The following is a 21,806-nucleotide window of genomic DNA, read 5'->3' on the forward strand; positions in this document are numbered from 1 at the left end:
ATACCCCATTTGTCAGCTGGTGGCTACTTGAAAACTAAAATATCACAAAGATGGAAACTAGGTCATCCATCCATAAAATAACTCAGTTTTGTGAAGTGTGTGTATGCACTTGCAATTTGTATGTTGCCCAGTTTCTTGCTGCATCGCTTAAAGGATACTGTGTTAAAGACCCGTACTGGAGCACACCTCCAGGGGACAATATTGAGGGTTTTTTTTTTTTTGTCTTTATTTTCCATCTATTTGTTTTTCCTATGGTGCAGCCTGTGGGCTTGACATCACTAGACGCTGGGAGTCAATCAGTCGGTCATTCAGTCAGTCAGTTGTGCAACCTTTCACTTGAGCAAGATTATGTCAGTTATACTTGCCCAATTGTCACCAAACTTGGTATATTATAAATAATGAGCTCAAGAAGCCTGTTGATTTTGGGGTCAAAAGGTCAGCACTCAATGTCACTGGTGTGTACTTTGTTAAAATCTTGTGAGTGCAATAATGTATTTCCTAATTGGCTGATTGTAACCGAACTTATGTGAATTTGGCATGGTGACCCCAAGAAGTCAATTGATTTTGGCGTCAAAAGGTCAAAGTCACTGAACTGTACTTTGTATAATGCACGAAGACGTCACTTGTCAGTGGTTAGCTTATCAACGTTTGCCCAGGGCACCGTGGGGTACTGCAGACTGTGTGCTTGTTATGAACTGTTGCCAGAAACAAAACCGTGAAGTATCTGTTTGTATGTATGTAAGTATGTGTTTGCTGTCAGGTTATTATTTCACTTTATAGTTGCAACAGTGAAATTGGGGGGGGGTGGTTGAGTTCATTGTGGAACATGGATGAACTGTAATGTTCAACATGGCACCTGTTCATGTCTGGTTGTTCTGAAAAGTTCCACAGCAGTGATGAACTAATTTAATTTGTGCATTGTTGCTGGCTTGGTGACAGGATCTTGCAGCAGGAGAAGAGGAACATTCTGCTGAGGCAGCTGGAGGAGGCAACTCGGATCACCACCTACCTCCATTCTCAGCTGAAGAGGTGCAGTGGGTACTGATTCTCATCTTTTATAGTCATTCTTCACCGTTACTCTTTTCTGTTTGCTGAGCATTTCCAATGTTTTCCCACCAGCCTGTCGGCCAGCTCTCTGACTGTGTCGTCCAGCAGCAGTCGGGGCTCTCTTGCCTCCAGTCGGGGCTCGCTGGCGTCCAGCCGAGGCTCCCTCAGCTCTATCAGTTTCACTGACATCTATGGTCTGCCCCAGTACGAGCGCCATGAGGGGGCAGGGGAGCCGCTCGATTCCCACCTTCGCTACCTACTGCCTCCAGAGTCCTTGTCCAGAGATTGTCCCATGTTCTCCCCTGATCCCCTGACTCGGAGCAAAGCCAAACGCTCTCACGACACCCCGCAGTCTCTGGCATCACTCTCTTCCCGCTCCTCGCTCTCCTCCCTGTCACCACCCAGCTCTCCCATGGAGACGCCCTACCACTCTGCCCCTCAGGACTGTCCGCTCACCCAGATGACAGAGGAGTACATGGAGCTGGCGGGCCGTGGCCTCTTAGAAGGACTGCGGGTTCAGTCACACACCGAAGATGTGGGCAGCATCGGCACCACTGTACATCATCTGGACAAGACTCACAGGGAGAGCAGCGCTCAGGGGGCTTTCACCTCTGCAGGCAAGAGAAAGTTCTCAACCCTCATGCTGAGAGAATTAACGGTGTGACGTGTGTTAGCATGACGTGTGTTTCTGCACAGGAGTCACTCTGAGGCCGAACGGCACCAACAGAAGTAGCAGACGGGCCAGGAGAGTGTCCGCAGGTGTGTCCGAGGATGCCTTAGCCACAGACAGCGGGGTCTTTGAGGCCTGGAACAGAAGGTGAGAACACATCCAACAGTACCAGAATTCAACAAAAATCTCCATGATGTCTGGAGCGAGTGCACCTCCTTGTGACAGGAGAGGGGAACTACAAAACTAAACCAATTAAAAAAAGAAAGCTTTAGTTGTATTTTTCTTGACTTGTGTGTGATTGGAACCCATACCCAGAAATATTCTCCTAACAGTTATTTTCACATTAAATTTTGCCAATGATCACATATATTTCTAGTTTCCAACAGTAGAATTTATTCATAATACCATTACTCTCATGATTCATGTAAAAGCAGAGAATATTTTTGTAATGTCTGTCCTGCACATGAAGTTCTATATTAACTTTCCATTTGATATTTATTAGGTCTAAATGTATTTAGTCCTCTCAGAATGACAAGAAAAACTTAGTGGTATTTGTTAAAGACTGCAGATGTTTGGGTTTGACATCAAAAGATGAAAATTTAGTCAAGACATCAGCCTGTTTATTCTTGAAATCACCAAATTGTTGAGTTTGTAGTTGGTTTTGCTTTTCTAAGCTTTTTACAGCAGCCTCTTAGAGCTCATGTCTGCTTCGAGGGGTTTCTCCCTTCAGTCCCTGCACATCTCTGAAAACTGGCCAGCAAAATGTTCCTGTCAAATTCTGAAGTTGTGCTGCTGCTGTTAAGAGTATACATTAAGCCTGTTCAAGAAGCAGCCATGTTTGTTCTTCTACATTTTCTAGATCTTTCTGTCATCAGTCCATAAAACTTTGTTCTAGCACCATCTCTTTATTTTTTTTACCCTGAATATCGTAAAGTGTGAATAGCAAGGTGTTGTTTTCACTACAGTATGTGTTTGTGTGTATTTGTACAAGATAACTCAAAAACGGTTGGATGGATTTCTGTCAAAGTTAATGTGAATATTGCTTGGATAGATACTGTAGGTAGGGGTGATTTGATTTTAGAGTAGTTTGGTTAGAGGACGAGCGGGATGGTGGCTTAGTGGTTAACTCTGTTGCCTCACAGTGAGAAGGTCATGGATTTGATTCCCACCTCTGGCCTTTCTGTGTGGAGTTTGCATGTTCTCCCCGTGTTTGTGTGGGTTTCCTTCAGGTACTCCGGCTTCCTCCCATGTCCAAAGACATGCAGGTTAAGTGGATTGGAAACTTTAAATTGTCTGTAGGTGTGGGTGTGAATGTGTTTGTTTGTCTATATGTGGCTCTGCAATGGACTGGCATCCTGTCCAGGGTGTACCCTGCCTCACGCACTATGTCTGCTGGGATAGGCTCCAACCCCCCTGCGACCTGATCTTGGATAAGTGGTTGAAGGTGTGCGTGTGTGCGTGTGTGGTTCGAGGTCAAGGAAAACATCGGGGGTGCGGGTTATAGACTTTATATACATAAAGAATAACCAAGAAGCCTAAAAGGATCAAACTTGTAGGGACTGTTATTTGGATAGACATCTAGAGGTGATTAGATTTTTGAGTAGTTTGGTCAAAGCTCATACAGTTCTAGTTCTGGCACCCCTGATAATTTTCATGATTTTCCTTTATAAATCATTGGTTGTCTGGATCACAAATTTCAGTTAAATATATCATATAGCAGACGAACACGCTGATATTTGAGAAGTGAAATGAAGTTTATAGTATTTACAGAAAGTGTGCAGTAATTACAGTATTTAAACAAAATTGAGCAGGTGCATAAATTTGGGCACCCTTGTCATTTTATTGATTTGAATACATTTCATACTAATTATTGGGACACAAAATTGGTTTGGTAATCTCATTGACCCTTGAACTCCTTACACAGGTGAATCCAATCATGAGAAAGGGTTTTTAAGGTGGCCATTTGCAAATGTTTCTCCTCTTTGCATCTCTTCTAATGAGTGGCAACATGGGAGCCTCTGAAGTGAAGGATGGTGAGAACAGTCATAGTTAACCCACAGACCTGCTCTAAAGACCTACAACATGATCTTGCTGCAGATAGTGTCTCTGTGCATCGTTCAACCATACAGCGCTCTTTGCACAAAGAGATGCTGTATGATGCTGTAATGCAGAGGAAGCATTTTCTGCGTACGTGCCACAAACAGAGTCACTTGAGGTATGTTAAAGCACATTTGGACAAGCCAACTTCATTTTGGAATACGGTATTGTGGACTGATGAAACTAAAATGGACTTATTTGGACATAACAAGGAGCGGTATGCATGGCTGAAAAAGAACACAGCATTCCAAGAAAAACACTTGCTACCTACAGTAAAATTTGGAGGTGGTTCCATCATGCTGTGTGTCTGTGTGGCCAGTGCAGGTACTGGGAATCTTGTTAAAGTTAAGGGTCACATGGATTCCAGTCAATATCTGCAGATGTTCATGAATCAGTGATAAAGCTGAAGTTGTGCTGGGGCTGGATCTTTCAACAAGACAATGACCCTAAACACTGCTCAAAATCTACTAAGGCATTCATGCAGAGGAACAAGTACAATGTTCTGGAATGGGCATCTTAGTTTCCAGACCTGAATATTATTGAAAATCTGTGGTGTGATTTTAAGCGGGCTGTCAATGCTCAGAAACCAACAAACCTAAGATATTTTGTGAAGAAGAATGGTCCAAAATACCTGCAGCCTGAATCCAGACTCTCACTGAAAGCTATAGGAAGTGTTTAGAGGCTGTTATTTACTACTAAATATTGATGTATTTTTTCTGTTGGGGTGCCCAAATTTATGCACCTGCTTAATTTTGTGTAAAGAATTATTTCACACTTTCTGTAAATCCTATAAGCTTCATTTCACTTCTCAATTATCACTGTGTTTGTCTGCTATATGATATATTTAACTGAAATTGCTGATCCAAACAACCAATGATTTATAAAGGAAAATCATGAAAATTATCAGGGGTGCCCAAACTTTTGCATATCACTGTAGGTCAAGGAAATCATGATCATATTATTATTATTATTGTTGTATATCTCAGCAACCAAGAAGCCAAAACATTTGCGGAGGTGGAGGTGATGGTCTAGTGGTTAAGCGTTGGGCTTGAGACCAGAGATTCCTCGGTTCAAATCCCAGCTTCACTGGAAAATCACTAAGGGCCCTTGGGCAAGGTCCTTCATCTCCTAGTTGCTCCCAGTGTGTAGTGAGTACCTTGTATGGCAGCACCCTCACATCGGGGTGAATGTGGGGCGTTATTTGTAAAGTGCTTTGAGCGTCTGATGCAGATGCTATATAAATGCAGTCCATTTAACATTTGTAATTGGTTGGTGTGAATGATGTGCGCGTATTTACCATACCATAACAAGTTTATTTATAAAGCACCTTAAAACAGCCAGCACTGACACAAGGTGCTATACACAAATTAAAACACAATAAAATACAAATATAAAGAACCACTAAAATGCAGTTAAAAAATTATCAAACTAAGCCTCGTTGGTGTCAAAAGCCAAGGACAAAAGATGAGTTTTTAAACGAACTTTAAAAATGACCAATGAGGGTGCCTCCCTAATACCCAGAGGCAAGCTGTTCCACAGTTTGGGAGCAACAACAGAAAAGGCCCTGCCCCCCTGAGCTTTCTTTTCGACCTAGGCACTTGCAGGAGCAGCTGGTCAGCCGACCTGAGAGACTGACTAGGTAGATAGGGCTGAAGAAGCCCAGAGAGGTATATTGGAGCTAAACCATGGAGGGGCTTAAAAAATGAACATAAGAATTTTGAAATGAACCCTAAAATCAATCAATCAATCAATTTTTTTATATAGCGCCAAATCACAACAAACAGTTGCCCCAAGGCGCTTTATATTGTAAGGCAAGGCCATACAATAATTATGTAAAACCCCAACGGTCAAAACGACCCCCTGTGAGCAAGCACTTGGCTACAGTGGGAAGGAAAAACTCCCTTTTAACAGGAAGAAACCTCCAGCAGAACCAGGCTCAGGGAGGGGCAGTCTTCTGCTGGGACTGGTTGGGGCTGAGGGAGAGAACCATGAAAAAGACATGCTGTGGAGGGGAGCAGAGATCGATCACTAATGATTAAATGCAGAGTGGTGCATACAGAGCAAAAAGAGAAAGAAACAATGCATCATGGGAACCCCCCAGCAGTCTACGTCTATAGCAGCATAACTAAGGGATGGTTCAGGGTCACCTGAACTGAAAATGAACTGACAATACTGAAGTGCGGCCAGGACAGGAGTCATATGAGGTCTGTCAATAAAGTATAGGTCCTTTTTATTTTTTTCAAAAACCGTATGGATTTCATTCCTATGTTTTTACGTCAGACATGCTTGAACCCTCGTGCGCATGCGTGAGTTTTTCCACGCCTGTCGGTGACGTCATTCGCCTGTGAGCACTCCTTGTGGGAGGAGTCGTCCAGCCCCTCGTCGGAATTCCTTTGTCTGAGAAGTTGCTGAGAGACTGGCGCTTTGTTTGATCAAAATTTTTTCTAAACCTGTGAGGCACATCGAAGTCGAAAAATTAAGCTGGTTTTCGGTGAAAATTTTAACGGCTGATGAGAGATTTTGAGGTGATACTGTCGCTTTAAGGACTTACCACGGTGCGAGACGTCGCGGAGCGCTCCGAGGCGCCGTCGTCAGCCTGTTTCAAGCTGAAAATCTCCACATTTCAGGCTCTATTGATCCAGGACGTCGTGAGAGAACAGAGAAGTTTCAGAAGAAGTCGGTTTCAGCATTTTATCTGGATATTCCACTGTTAAAGGAGATTTTTTTAATGAAAGACGTGCTGACGGATTGCAGCATCGGCGACGCTCCGCCACAGGAAAAACACCTCCGTTGGAAGCCTTAAGGACAAGTTGGAACATGTCCAGCTGTTAAACAATTTCTCATATACTCACTCCACTGAAAGCCATCAAAAGCCGCCTGGATTTTACAAATGGTTATCAACACGGAGGTGTTTTTCCTGTGCCGCCGCACCGCGCCGGCTGCGTCCCGACGCACGGACCTGTCCGCACGTCTTTCATTCAAAAAAACTCCTTTAACAGTGGAATATCCGGATAAAATGCTGAAACCGACTTCTTCTGAAACTTCTCTGTTCTCTCACGACGTCCTGGATCAATAGAGCCTGAAATGTGGAGGTTTTCAGCTTGAAACAGGCTGACGACGGCGGCTGAGAGCGCTGCGCGACGTCTCGCACCGTGGGAAGTCCTTAAAGCGACAGTATCACCTCAAAATCTCTCATCAGCCATTAAAATTTTCACCGAAAACCAGCTTAATTTTTCGAACCATGTCCACTTCAATGTGCCTCACAGGTTTAGAAAAAATTTTGATCAAACAAAGCGCCAGTCTCTCAGCAACTTCTCAGACAAAGGAATTCCGACGAGGGGCTGGACGACTCCTCCCACAAGGAGTGCTCACAGGCGAATGACATCACCGACAGGCGTGGAAAAACTCACGCATGCGCACGAGGGTTCAAGCATGTCTGATGTAAAAACATGAATGAAATCCATATAGTTTTTGAAAAAAATAAAAAGGACCTATACTTTGACAGCCCTCGTATATATGCTCCCTCCTCCGAGCCCCTGTCAAAGGCTGCACCGCAGCATTCTGTCTGCTGTGTGAGTGTATGACCATCTGTCTGCCTGTCTGTCTGTGTGTAGCTCTGTCAGTCTGGTTGATGTGTATGCTGTATCTTGACAAAGACTTTGTGTACACTAGTTTTCAGAATAATAGTAGTGCTATGTGACTAAAAAGATTAATCCAGGTTTTGAGTATATTTCTTATTGTTACATGGGAAACAAGGTATCAGTAGATTCAGTAGATTCTCACAAATCCAACAAGACCAAGCATTCATGATATGCACACTATGTAATGAAATTGGGCTATTAGTAAAAAAAAAAAAAAAAAAAAGTAGAAAAGGGGGTGTGGCATTCAGTCAGTGAGTTTGTCAATTTTGTGGAACAAACAGGTGTGAATCAGGTGTCCCCTATTTAAGGATGAAGCCAGCACCTGTTGAACATGCTTTTCTCTTTGAAAGCCTGAGGAAAATGGGACGTTCAAGACATTGTTCAGAAAAACGGCGTAGTTTGATAAAAAAAAAGTTGATTGGAGAGGGGAAAACTTATACGCAGGTGCAAAAAATTATAGGCTGTTCATCTACAATGATCTCCAGTGCTTTAAAATGGACAAAAAACCAGAGACGCATGGAGGAAAATGGAAAACAACCATCAAAATGGATAGAAGAATAACCAGAATGGCAAAGGCTCACCCATTGATCAGCTCCAGGATGATCAAAGACAGTCTAGAGTTACGTGTAAATGCTGTGACAGTTAGAAGACGCCTGTGTGAAGCTAATTTATTTGCAAGAATCCCCTGCAAAGTCCCTCTGTTAAATAAAAGATGTGCAGAAGAGGTTACAATTTGCCAAATCAATCAATTCAATCAATTTTTTTATATAGCGCCAAATCACAACAAACAGTTGCCCCAAGGCGCTTTATATTGTAAGGCAAGGCCATACAATAATTATGTAAAACCCCAACGGTCAAAACGACCCCCTGTGAGCAAGCACTTGGCTACAGTGGGAAGGAAAAACTCCCTCCTAACAGGAAGAAACCCCCAGCAGAACCAGGCCCAGGGAGGGGCAGTCCTCTGCTGGGACTGGTTGGGGCTGAGGGAGAGAACCAGGAAAAAGACATGCTGTGGAGGGGAGCAGAGATCGATTACTAATGATTAAATGCAGAGTGGTGCATACAGAGCAAAAAGAGAAAGAAACAGTGCATCATGGGAACCCCCCAGCAGTCTACGTCTATAGCAGCATAACTAAGGGAAGGTTCAGGGTCACCTGATCCAGCCCTAACTATAAGCTTTAGCAAAAAGGAAAGTTTTAAGCCTAATCTTAAAAGTAGAGAGGGTGTCTGTCTCCCTGATCTGAATTGGGAGCTGGTTCCACAGGAGAGGAGCCTGAAAGCTGAAGGCTCTGCCTCCCATTCTACTCTTACAAACCCTAGGAACTACAAGTAAGCCTGCAGTCTGAGAGCGAAGCGCTCTATTGGGGTGATATGGTACTACGAGGTCCCTAAGATAAGATGGGACCTGATTATTCAAAACCTTATAAGTAAGAAGAAGAATTTTAAATTCTATTCTAGAATTAACAGGAAGCCAATGAAGAGAGGCCAATATGGGTGAGATATGCTCTCTCCTTCTAGTCCCCGTCAGTACTCTAGCTGCAGCATTTTGAATTAACTGAAGGCTTTTTAGGGAACTTTTAGGACAACCTGATAATAATGAATTACAATAGTCCAGCCTAGAGGAAATAAATGCATGAATTAGTTTTTCAGCATCACTCTGAGACAAGACCTTTCTGATTTTAGAGATATTGCGTAAATGCAAAAAAGCAGTCCTACATATTTGTTTAATATGCGCTTTGAATGACATATCCTGATCAAAAATGACTCCAAGATTTCTCACAGTATTACTAGAGGTCAGGGTAATGCCATCCAGAGTAAGGATCTGGTTAGACACCATGTTTCTAAGATTTGTGGGGCCAAGTACAATAACTTCAGTTTTATCTGAGTTTAAAAGCAGGAAATTAGAGGTCATACATGTCTTTATGTCTGTAAGACAATCCTGCAGTTTAGCTAATTGGTGTGTGTCCTCTGGCTTCATGGATAGATAAAGCTGGGTATCATCTGCGTAACAATGAAAATTTAAGCAATACCGTCTAATAATACTGCCTAAGGGAAGCATGTATAAAGTGAATAAAATTGGTCCTAGCACAGAACCTTGTGGAACTCCATAATTAACTTTAGTCTGTGAAGAAGATTCCCCATTTACATGAACAAATTGTAATCTATTAGACAAATATGATTCAAACCACCGCAGCGCAGTGCCTTTAATACCTATGGCATGCTCTAATCTCTGTAATAAAATTTTATGGTCAACAGTATCAAAAGCAGCACTGAGGTCTAACAGAACAAGCACAGAGATGAGTCCACTGTCCGAGGCCATAAGAAGATCATTTGTAACCTTCACTAATGCTGTTTCTGTACTATGATGAATTCTAAAACCTGACTGAAACTCTTCAAATAGACCATTCCTCTGCAGATGATCAGTTAGCTGTTTTACAACTACCCTTTCAAGAATTTTTGAGAGAAAAGTAAGGTTGGAGATTGGCCTATAATTAGCTAAGATAGCTGGGTCAAGTGATGGCTTTTTAAGTAATGGTTTAATTACTGCCACCTTAAAAGCCAAAGAACACATCAACTGGCCTAAAGAGAAATGGAGGAATATTTTGTGGACTGATGAGAGTAAAATTGTTCTTTTTGCGGTCCAAGGGTCGCAGACAGTTTGTGAGATGACCCCCAAACTCTGAATTCAAGCCACAGTTCACAGTGAAGACAGTGAAGCATGGTGGTGCAAGCATCATGATATGGGCATGTTTCTCCTACTATGGTGTTGGGCCTATATATCGCATACTAGGTATCATGGATCAGTTTGGATATGACAAAATACTTGAAGAGGTCATGTTGGCTTATGCTGAAGAGGGTATGCCCTTGAAATGGGTGTTTCAACAAGACAATGACCCCAAGCACACTAACAAAATTAATGCCTCGCAGATGTGAAGAAATCATGAAAAACTGTGATTATACAACTAAATACTAGTGTAGTGATTCACAGGATTGCTAAAAAAGCAGTTTGAACATAATAGTTTTGAGTTTGTAGTGTCAACAGCAGATGCTACTATTATTGTGAACACCCCCTTTTCTACTTTTTTACTAATAGCCCAATTTCATAGCCTTAAGAGTGTGCATATCATGAATGCTTGGTCTTGTTGGATTTGTGAGAATCTACTGAATCTACTGGTACCTTGTTTCCCATGTAACAATACGAAATATACTCAAAACCTGGATTAATCTTTTTGGTCACACAGCACTACTATTATTCTGAACACTACTGTATCAAGGTGAAATGTCGCTTCATGAAGACCTTGGACAAGTGAAACATTGAGGACAGTTCTATTGTAATTGTGGCTCAGTCTCTAAAACGTAGTGTAACACATACACTAGGACTTCATTATTGCCCTTGTTTTTATTGTTTTTATTATAGTCTGGCTTTTTGATTCTTACTGAAGATGAGTGATTTACATCTCGTGGTTGGCTCTGTATTTCTGCTCTCCAAGTCTTCCACTGGTGGATAGTTGTGGTAGCTGGTGATGTCACTGACTGTTTTGGGGTCTTTCATCAGATCACGCACAGCGTTTTGTGTCAGTGTTTGTGTTTATCTGGATCGACCTATTTGATGTGTGTTGCTCAGCACACCTGTGGGTTTTTCTTTTCAAAGACATTCCAAAGTCTTGTATCTGCCTAATATTTGGGCAGTGCCTCTGATTCATTTTTCTCGATTTCTGAAATTTTAAATGGTTTGCTTGTCTCCCATAGATATCTCTCTGGTCTTCAAGGTGGCTTATCCTTTTTAAAAACTAATGTGAATCCCAAAAGTGAAAACCAGAAGTAGACGTTCAGGGCTATTTAATGCTTAAACTGTCAAACTGATTGGGCACATCTGGGTTACTAGAAACACCTGTCAGTCACATGTTCTAGTATTTAGTGGTCAGACATGTGCTCATCATGTACTTGAATATTAACGCAATGTTCAGCTTGTTTGTCATAGGACTGAATGATTGTATAAATTCTTATATTCATCATTTGGTCAAATTAAAAGTCTTTGCATTTTCTTTCTGAGGACGCTGTGTAAGAACCTGCAGTTGTGTAATTAATGTTTATTGTGATATTAGTGCCATATTTCAGATGTAATTTTAATGTACTGTACATCCCTGAAGAAAAAACCCATTTGAGTTTCTGTTTAAACATTGATGTTTGATTACATTGAAATCGCATGTTCATCATTAGAGTGACAAAAGCATTTCATTGTCTCTTTTGTCGTTGCTGCAATAGGGCGGAGGAGTCTGAGGAGCCGCCGTACATGAAAGAGCAGACGTCTGTGAGTGAGCACGCTCAGATCCAACTTGGACTGCTGTGAGTAAACAGTGTGCATGTGTTGTATGTGGGCGGCTGTTCTTTTTCTTGGTTATATCTCGCTGCACGCACTCAGTTTCATCTCGTTCTTCACAGTTGGAATTCCAGTTCTCAGTCTCTCTTACTGCATCTGCTACAACTCAAGAATCTCAGCAGAGCCTTGGTCAAAGATGGCTGCAAAGTGTGAGTACTTTGAGATTTATTCATCACATCACTGATACATGCACCCTCACTTTTAGGTCAGGTCATGTCTGGGAGTGTGCAGCACCACTTCAGCCACTTTACAGAACCCCGGTGTCGCCAACTGAACGGTCTGCCCTAAAAATTGGTCTGCCCTACCTTCACTGCGCATGCATCATCCGCCGCGGCTCACCAATTATCAGCTCGTTTCTGCTTCAAACTGCACTCCAGTCATCATCTATCTCAGCGACAGATATCTGAAGCTTTTGAACAACAATCATTTCCACATAAATTCAGCATTATTTCATCATAATAGCTTGGGACTCCGATGAGGGCGGTTGCATCTCCTCCACTCTCCCTTATCTCTCTGCTTTTAACCTTCAAGTCCCGACTTCACCAGGCTGTGAATTCCTCAAAAACTATATTGGATTCTGGATCTATTGGACTACTATTGGATTAACCATGGAATTGATCAGCTGGTCTCTGATCGCTATTGACACCATTTTTTCTACAAGAAGGTCAGGACCGGGGGATCCTGCCTGCCCAGATGGAACGTATCCTGCGGGCTATGTCCTCAACTCCTGGAGTTCCTGGCGTGTGGCATGCTTGGCGCCTTTCTCCGTTGAAGATGTCGAGGATTTATTAATTTTTGGTCTCATGGCAGCAGGGTTGGTACTTTTTGGCCTATGTGCTTCCGTGATCTACCGGAAAATTGGCAAGACGGCGGCATCAAGAACCACGGGCTCTCGCTTGTCCGTCATGATTAATGAGGTTGGCAAGGCAGTGCATTCTCAGACTGCGTTGACTCTTGAACTCAGACGCAAACTGGATGACACCTTGGAGCTGATGCGTGCCTTGCAGTTGAAGCTGAAGATTTCGGAGGCTGGTGAATATTCTTAATTCATATTTGGGATTTGGCTGGAACTGTTAAAAAGTGTTTTTCACTGCTCAGCTGCAACACTACAGGCTATCTAGCCTCAAGGTCAATTGCCCACTGTTTACCTCCAGAGGAATTTATTCAGACCTTGGTGAGATTATTCAGCTCCATTCTTATCTCAACCCACAAAGACAATAACTGACTTACACATGGACTGAAGCATGCTCCAGTTTCTCCTTTTACTTCTCTTCCTGCCCCTCTCCCCCGCGGCAGGCCCTCGTTCTTCCCAAGCTGGCAGGTGGCGCGACTTGACAGTTGCAGCGGCTACAACACACTCACATCACCTCAATTTGGGAAACGGACTGTTTCAAGTTTCGTGCACATAAACAATGTCAAATGTATATGTGTTGTCCTAATTCTGATGTGTGCCATTATTACGGTAAACAAGTAATAATTGTAGATTAATTGCTGTTTGTATGTGGAATGTGAGTGCGGAAATCTCATTGTTGTAATGACAACGACAATAAAAGCTGTCTATCTATCTATATCTATCTAAAAGACAGATGAAGCAAACAGAGTGCCACGGCTACACGAGCTGCTAGCTGATGCGTTCACTGTGCGTCAGTCATTTCAAACCATCACCAAGTTTCACCTTGTTTTTCCTTCAAACAAACCTCATTTCTGCTTAAAACTGACTTTAGAATGGTTTAAGAGGTTTGGTTAATAATCACATTATTCCCTTTGATCGCTTTGGATGAAAAGAGTCAGACTCAGAAGAGCTGCAGTAGTCCCAAATGACGCATGCGCAGTGAAGGCAGGCGGACCAATTTTTATGGGGGCACCGTTCGGTCTGCAACACCGGTCTCACAATCTGTCAGCCACAGCCAGGTCATACGTGGATGTTTCTTTCGCCTCTTCCAGTGCCTGGGTCCTCAGCACTGAGGCACGTACAGACTGAATCATCCTCATGGCAAAACATGGCATTATTTTCAGGGCTCAGCAATAATTAGACCAACTAACATGCTGTGAATTTACTTACCATTTTCAGTATTTTATGAGAAAATACCTTACAGCCAATGTCTGCCTGAAGTCTGGAACCAGATATTATCACCAGGGTCTTTCACTGCATCTGCCTTCAGTTGTTGCTTGTTGCCGGGGCAACATAAAATTTTGCTTGCTGCCATATAAAGTCTTTTATTTATTAATGTCAAGTCACAAAAATTATTAAAGTTAAATAATAAAGATCCTGGCAAAACTTAACTTTTATGATCCACATAAAATTCTCACTCTCAGAACATTTAATGACAACTCAGCTATGTTTGTTTTTAAATCACAGCTACACAACCTGGTACTGAGGTTGACTACATTAGCTTTGCACTCACAGTTTATTTTTTATGGACACAAATACAAAACCTTTGTATGTCATTTAATAAGTAAAGTGAATGTTATTGTGGTGGTGTTAACTGTCCATCACCTTTAAATGGTTACGATATGGCCAAATGATAAACTCGTCATTACACTAGTTCTAAAACGTATAATAGATATAATAACAATAACAAAATTACATTTTAAAAACTTGTCATTTATATCATAGTGTTTTATTCAGTTGTTTTCTCTTTAAAACAAATATGGCACAGTATCCATCACTGAACAGTATTCCACAACAAAAATAGTCCAGTTTTTCATGGTCTTTTACAGGAAGACATGTACTGCAATTTACATTTAGCAGACCAGTAGTAAAATAAATGAAACTATCAAATTGAAGTCCACTGTTGGAGTTGTAACAAAAGTGTAACCTCAAATCGAGCAGTACAACAAAACATCCTACAGTAAAATGTGCGATTTTATATTTCATGTTAATTGATGTTATACGTAGGTCGTAAACAATGTTCAAAAGGTTCTAAAAACTCATTCATATGGGATGGGAACAGTACTTGCTGCCATCTTGAAAACTTACATACAGTAGTTTTAATTGAGTGAGGCAAAGCGCTGCCGCCACATACGGACATTTTCCTCTCTGCCTAATTGTATTTTCCTTCAACTTTTTTGAATTGGATTACAATTTGTTGTGTCGGATGAAGTTAAGAGCTCGTTAAGTGTTTTTTGTTTTTTTTATGTACTTTCAGGGTCATGCCCCCACACCACACTGTCTTCAATAGTTTGTCAGTTTAGCAATCCAACAATTCTTATCGGTGCTATGCTGCAAATGGAACCTTAATTTCCTTGAGGGACCTTTCCCAAGGGATCAATAAAGTTCTGTCTATCTAATTTTAAGCTTGTTTGATTTTATGGCAATGATGACATCTCATAAAACATCAATGTACAGATTTAAAATCATCGTAGGCAGCGTCGCTACTCCTCTTACATCCTATTTGTGAAATCTTACAATAATTCATATAAAACATTTGCAGTTAGGTTCATCATGTTTGCGGAGATCACGCTTAAATAAATGCCTCATTGCCCTGGCCATGCTGAAATATGAATCACTAGAAGCAGTGTAATGTTACATTTAACCACCACAACAATAAACAAACATGGGGACAAAAACTAAACAGGGCAGCGCCGCTTTGCTTCCACTGCCATCTTGAGAAGTCGTACCGGTGTCAGCAACCGAACGGTCCCCCCTAAAAATCGGTCCACCTTGCCTTCACTGTGCATGTGTCATTTATGAGCGTCAGCAGCGTCATTTATGAGCGTCAGCAGCAGTTCACCGATTGTCACCTCATTTCTGCTTCAAACTGCACTCCAGTCATCATAAGTCTCAGTGACAGATATCTGAAGCTTTTGTATAACAATCATTTCCACATAAATTCAGCATTATTTCATAATAAAAGATGAGGGGAAGTGATCAGAGCACCACAGCAGCACATCAGACTGATGCTGAGCCTATGTCATTTTGTGTCAGTAGCGACTCACTGATTATCGCCTCATTTCTGCTTAAAATGGTCTTGTTTCTGCATATAACTGACTTTAGGATGATTTAAGAGGATTTCATTTGTTATCTGATGGATAATAATCACCAGTGGTGGGCACAGCTAACCAAAAAGTTAGCTTCGATAACCTCTAATCAGCTAACTGAAAACTTAATTTTTATAATGCTAGACCGATAAACCACTAAAAAAATGGAAGCTACAGCTAGCGGAAGCTACAGCTAACCGATAACTTTCAGTATTGTCTCTGGTACACTCAGCTACTGACAGGCTGGTTTTGAGTTTAAACACCGCCAATGCTTCTGATCAGAATCAAAGACGATCACAAACCCAACACAACCAATGAGCCAGTGATTCAGTCTTTGTGCGCCCTGCCCACTGCTGTAAGGAAGAGTCATTTTCATTCAACATACAGTGTTCCAGGCGTGAGGCAGAAGTCATGAGAAGCAAAGCAGATTTGACTTATGGGTAAACTGAGCCTCAATTTCAGTTCAATTTATTCACTTTATATAGCGTCAAATCACAACAGTGTCACCTCAAGGCGCTTCACATAATACAATTCAGAAGCAAAATAAAATGAATTAAAAGATTAAAAAGCATAGTAAAAGAGTAAAAAAGTAAAAAGCATAGTAACATAACATGCCAGTATGTTATATGCCATCCAGTAGATGGGTCAAAATGCATAGAACACTGCCATCTACTGGATGGCAGTGTAAATGACACCCGGTTATATCATACGGTTGTTGCTGCCTGAATTACAACTTAACAAACAGAATTTTCAGTTTTGCAAATGCCTTTTTTAACAAATGAAAACTAATGACATATTTTACAAATATGGAAAATGTGTGTGTTGGAAAAACCAACACACACGTTAAGTTGTGTTTGTTTTTTGTTTTTGTTTTTTTACATATACTGAATCAACGAATCAGTGATTGCAGGCTCAGTTTACCCATAATGCAGTTTGGCATCTGTGTGATGTTCAAAAGTTCAGAATGAGTGCATTATTTTAAAATTAAAAGATATGTGTTATATGTTCACTTTGTACAAATGATAGACTTGACATAAGTCAAGTCGGAGTGAAACCATAAGTCAGACCTGCTTTCCTGTACCACTGTATGCTGTATAGGGTAATGACTTTTTTGTAGCAGCCTGGCAGCCAGGCCCTTTCTGCTGGGGTAGATTTGAGCTCAGCTTCTCTTAGCTGCCTCACTGCTGCAAAATACGTAGCAGAAAGGAGCCAACAGGGTTTATAAATGTTTTTCACCATTACTAACTATGTAAATAAACGTTAGCGGTCTAAAAGTTATCAGAACTAAATTTGTTGGAAGATAATTGGTCCGCTGATGGGCTTTTGAAGTTAGCTGAAAAGGTAGTCTGCTAACAAAAAGGTTAGCTTTGATAATTAGTGGATTAGCGGAACTGTGCCCACCACTGATAATCACAGTTTATCACCTTTGATCGCTTTGGGTGTAGAGTGTCAGAATCCGTATCAGATGCGTGTGCAGTGAAGGCAGGGTGGACCAATTTTTAGAGTGGACCGTTCAGTCGGGGACATCGGGATGCTTCCACTTCAGGTGCTAGAGTGTGGCGGTAGTACTGCTGTGATAAGTCATTTCTAACTTTGCAAAGTTTGCAAAGCACCATGTTGTTTGGTCTCTGCTTCATATACTTTACAAGAGTGTGGGTGAGTTTATAGCCTGTCCTCTGCTTCAGCTGCTTGCTCTTCACACTCCATGCTCTAACTACACATAGCCACAGTGTGACATGTTGACGCACGTTATGTAAATCAACGTATTTATATAGTCGACATCGATTACCTTGATGTATCTCCCCAGCCCTAGTATCACCTGAATAGGGCTAAACTCTTAACTTTCAGTGATATGCTCCATTATTGTGGTATGTGGGACATTGCTCTTTCTCAAAACAAAACTCCCATTTGTTGATGTATTTGGGGGGGTCATGTTTGGACAGGTTGTCCATGGTAACTAGTATGTCTAAGTGTTCTGTTGCTGCAGTATTTGCTGTCCCTATGCTGTGCCTGATAACCTTCCTGTAACATAAGAATGTCCTAGTTTGGGATCAGTGGGGTATCTCTGGTTATCTATTCAGGTATGTGAAGGTGCACTTGATTCCACTGGACGCTGGCAGGGCCTGCGCCTTTTACTGTTGTAAGGCCTTGGAACCGCAGCCCCACATGAATTTCAACGAAGGCTTCCACATTCCTGTCGCCGTCGACGCTCTATCAGCGTGTGCTCTGCAGTTGTCTGTGTGCTCGCTGGGACTTCAGGCTCAGGAAGAGTTACTGGTGAGTCTGAAAACAGAAACTGTGATCAAGAATGAAGTGAACAAACTGCATCTACCTTTGATAGCACATGGACTGTAGAGTTATTTTGTAATGTATATCAGACAGAGGTGAATAAAAGTCCTCCTATGTCTTTGTCCCATCCTCCCACTCAACCAGCTGATTCTAATCTGTTCAGCTCTTCAGGCAGGTAGATGAGCTGATCAGTGAAATCACCTGTTTTAGGGGCACAGGTAGAAGTGATACATTGTTGGACTTTTACTCACTAAGTCCGGGATTACCCACCTCTGATGGTAAAAGGCACGTATTTATGTAAGAATATAAAAGGCTCTTGGCATATACTACAGTATTCATAAATTTTACAGTGGTGATTCTTTTCATTTTTTACTAAATCATCCTCACGTCTGTTCAGACTTCAACACGTGGCAAAAAACTGAACTTAATCACATAGAAGAGCCAAGCTGTGGATTACAAATTAGATTTTTCTTTTTCATACTCATTTGATGAAAAATGTGAATTGGATAACAAATGCCATTTTCTCAGTTATTTGCAAATAAAAAGTGACATCAGTCGTTAGAGTTTATTCATGTAAAGTAGAAGTTAATAGTATGAAGTCTTTATTTATTAAGTTATTTTATAAAGAAATTGGCAGCTCCAGGGCTGTGAAAACTCCACGGGATTCCGCAGATTTCATCATGGGGAGGGGGGCGGGGGTGTTAGTGTTGTACTCTTTAATCATGATCATTACTGAGTGAAAAACTTCACATTTGTCATGTTGAGTACATCAATGAAATTCGCAGGAAGTGATCATTAAGTGTCTATTTTACTGCAGATGACATTTAAGAATCGGCAAATAAGCTCAAAAGTGCAAAATAATGTTGTTTTCTATGTAAATATATATGTATAGATTTAACTGACTTTTTTCCTTTTCTGTGAACCAACAGGCCAGTTAAGGTAGTTATGTATCTAATGCTTTTATACATACACATTTTGCTAAGATGTGTCAGGAAGAGGGAAAAACATACAAATCACAGTGGTCTATAAGTTCCATTTATTTATTTATTTATTTTTTATGTATGATGCTGCCGCTTCATGCAACAAGAATATCTGCCAGTAAAATTTATATTGGGTCCTTGGCCATTACCTGGGCATAAAGACAAACTGTTAGTGCATTGTTGATAAAGGAGAATTCTAGCCAACGTAGGCACTATTTTTAGATGTTTTCGGGGTCATCTTTTCACACACATTATTTATTTATAACACCAAGTATAGTAAGCAGATGTTAACAGGCTGATTATTGTTATTTTAAGAGGCAATAAGAACTTTGAAAGAAATAAACCGCTTCATGTTTTGTTTGTTTGTTTCTGGGTCAGGGCACAGCACAGGTGAGCCTGGCAGATTGTGAGGGGAATGCAGAGATGGTTTTTCACTGGCTCCGGGTCCAGATGTTGACCAGGACCGAGTTACAGAGTCGGGAGCAGAAGAGCCTCAATCACCGCAGGCATCATGATAGCCAGGAAGAAGAACAGAGAGCCAGAGCCACGGTAAACACACCCACGGGCACTCTCTAAATAAATCAGTGGTCATGAAGACCATGTGGTGGGAAGCATCGTAGATTTCCAGAAAACTGCTTCAAGTTTACGTGATTTGATATTTGTGATGGACAACAATAAAATGCCACAGATCATTACACAGTGTGGTGAGAATGACAACATTTGTTGTTTTTTCATCACATTAATTACTAAAATATTAAGCTTCCCAGTGGTAAAACAGAGGGTGGTCTGTTCAAACCTGGCGTGAGACCTTGAGATTTCTGGTGTTTAAATAAAAAATGTCCAAACAGCTACACTTTTCAACTTGTTAAAGTACTTGACAATATAGTGAAAATCCATTTTCATATGTGGGAAAGTTAACACTTTTAAAAAGTTAACTAGCAGTAACTACTGCAAAGTAATGGGACAAATCTTCAGTAAGTCGAGGGCAATAAATCCTGTTAAGAGCTGTGCAGTTCACAGGACCTTGTTAGTGCATTGATGGGCTCAAGATGCACAATGCCTGATGGGAAAAGAACAATGCTATCTGAATAACTAGACTAGTTGACTAGTCGGGTAATTCAGATACCATGAGTTTTATGACTTTCTAAAGGTAAATCATGAATAAAAATATTTTTTCAAATAATTTTCAGATTTTTAAATAATGAAGTTATCGACCTCAGCTACATCACAGAGATTAATTTCTGCTAATAGTAACACCAGGTGGATTTCCATTGCCTTCCAAATGTGCAATTTGAAGTCCCATATTGAAAATACACTTAAATGGTAATGCGTGTACAGTAAAACTCGCATATAATGGATTCATTGAATTTTGTCCATTATAATCTAAATCCATTATTTGCATAAAACAGGCAAAATCCATGATATCTATAAAACGGACAGAATCCGTTATATGTATTAAACAGACCAAATCTGTTATATGTATGTAACTGATTGGTTACAGCCAGAAGGCGCAGAACAATTTATGGGGAATCCCCAACACCAGTTAGGCGTACGTATTTCCTTGATTAAAAGCTTGAACTTGAATCAGGATCTGGCTCTTTTAATGACCGGGTCTGGACTAGATCGCTGGTACAAGTGGTTGAAATGGGCTTCCTTAGGAGGGTGACTGGTGTCTACCTCAGAGATAGGGTGAGAAGCTCAGCCATCCGTGGGGAGCTCGGAGTAGAGCCGCTGCTCCTTCCCATTGAAAGGAGCCAGCTGAGGTGGTTCGGGCATCTGGTAAGGATGCCTCCTGGGCCCCTCCCTAGGGAGGTGTTCCAGGCATGTCCATCTGGGAGAAGGCCCCGGGGAAGACCCAGGATTAGGTGGAGAGATTATATCTCCACACTGGCCTGGGAACACCTCGGGATCCCCCAGTCAGAGATGGTCAATGTGGCCAGGGAAAGGGAAGCCTGGGGTTCCCTGCTAGAGCTGTTGCCCCCGTGACCTGATCCCGGATAAGTGGCTGAAGATGCGTGATAAGCGTGAAACTTCATCTGAAAAAATAAACGCCTACCTTAAATAAGTACTGGGCATTATGTGCATTAAAAAGGTTACATTTGGTCGAGTCACTCTTTTTTCTAAGTCTGCTGCAGAGTGGTACCTTAAAAACCTAAAGCCCGATCTACAGCTCCATAACTCCGTCATTGATGCAATGACATCGAAATGCTTGCGACTCTTTTAAAGTCCCTGTCAAATCTTTATGCAATTTACAGCAGGAACAGTGGCTTTTTCTGGATTAATTTGGCCCTCAGTGAGTGCCACTTCTTTATACAGTCATCAACCTCCAAGCCAATGATATGATACATAAAATTTCCTCCATGAATTGCGGGTCATTTGAGCATCTTTTTTCCAACTCCGTGTTGTGAAGTTTGCGGACTTTTCTGCCAAACATATTTGATCTATCATCGAAATGTAATCAGTGTGCCGACTGCAAAAACTTTTAAAATATGACGGGAGAGGAAGGAATTTAAACGTAAAAGTGTCAAATCACAGCTTTTACGGTCTGTCATTTAGCAGGTGTGCATCTGGCTCTGGAGACCCACACAGAGGGCTGTGATCTAAAGAGGTTGCCTTTGGTTTGTCACACTCAGGGATATCTATGTGAAACTTAACACCATATTACAGTTAAGGCAGCAAGCAGCATTTTGTTAATAATCACCAGACTTGAATAAAGGCCT

The 21,806-nt window shown here is 41.4% G+C and overlaps 1 protein-coding gene across 4 annotated transcripts in view; it reads left to right on the top strand.

Moving 5' to 3' along the window:
* The window catches only part of wwc3 (WWC family member 3), a 181,101-nt gene that overhangs the window by 143,231 nt on the left and 16,064 nt on the right, over nucleotides 1–21,806 (top strand). For all 4 annotated transcript variants that reach the window (XM_034180588.1, XM_034180589.1, XM_034180590.1 and 1 more), the window contains 7 exons: nucleotides 940–1,029; nucleotides 1,120–1,664; nucleotides 1,744–1,864; nucleotides 11,722–11,802; nucleotides 11,899–11,985; nucleotides 17,899–18,094; nucleotides 19,465–19,635. In XM_034180588.1, the coding sequence (XP_034036479.1) occupies nucleotides 940–1,029; nucleotides 1,120–1,664; nucleotides 1,744–1,864; nucleotides 11,722–11,802; nucleotides 11,899–11,985; nucleotides 17,899–18,094; nucleotides 19,465–19,635 (1,291 nt within the window). The remainder of the gene's footprint in view (nucleotides 1–939; nucleotides 1,030–1,119; nucleotides 1,665–1,743; nucleotides 1,865–11,721; nucleotides 11,803–11,898; nucleotides 11,986–17,898; nucleotides 18,095–19,464; nucleotides 19,636–21,806) is intronic.

Source organism: Thalassophryne amazonica, chromosome 10 (genome assembly GCF_902500255.1).
Source record: "Thalassophryne amazonica chromosome 10, fThaAma1.1, whole genome shotgun sequence".
NCBI lineage: Eukaryota > Metazoa > Chordata > Actinopteri > Batrachoidiformes > Batrachoididae > Thalassophryne > Thalassophryne amazonica.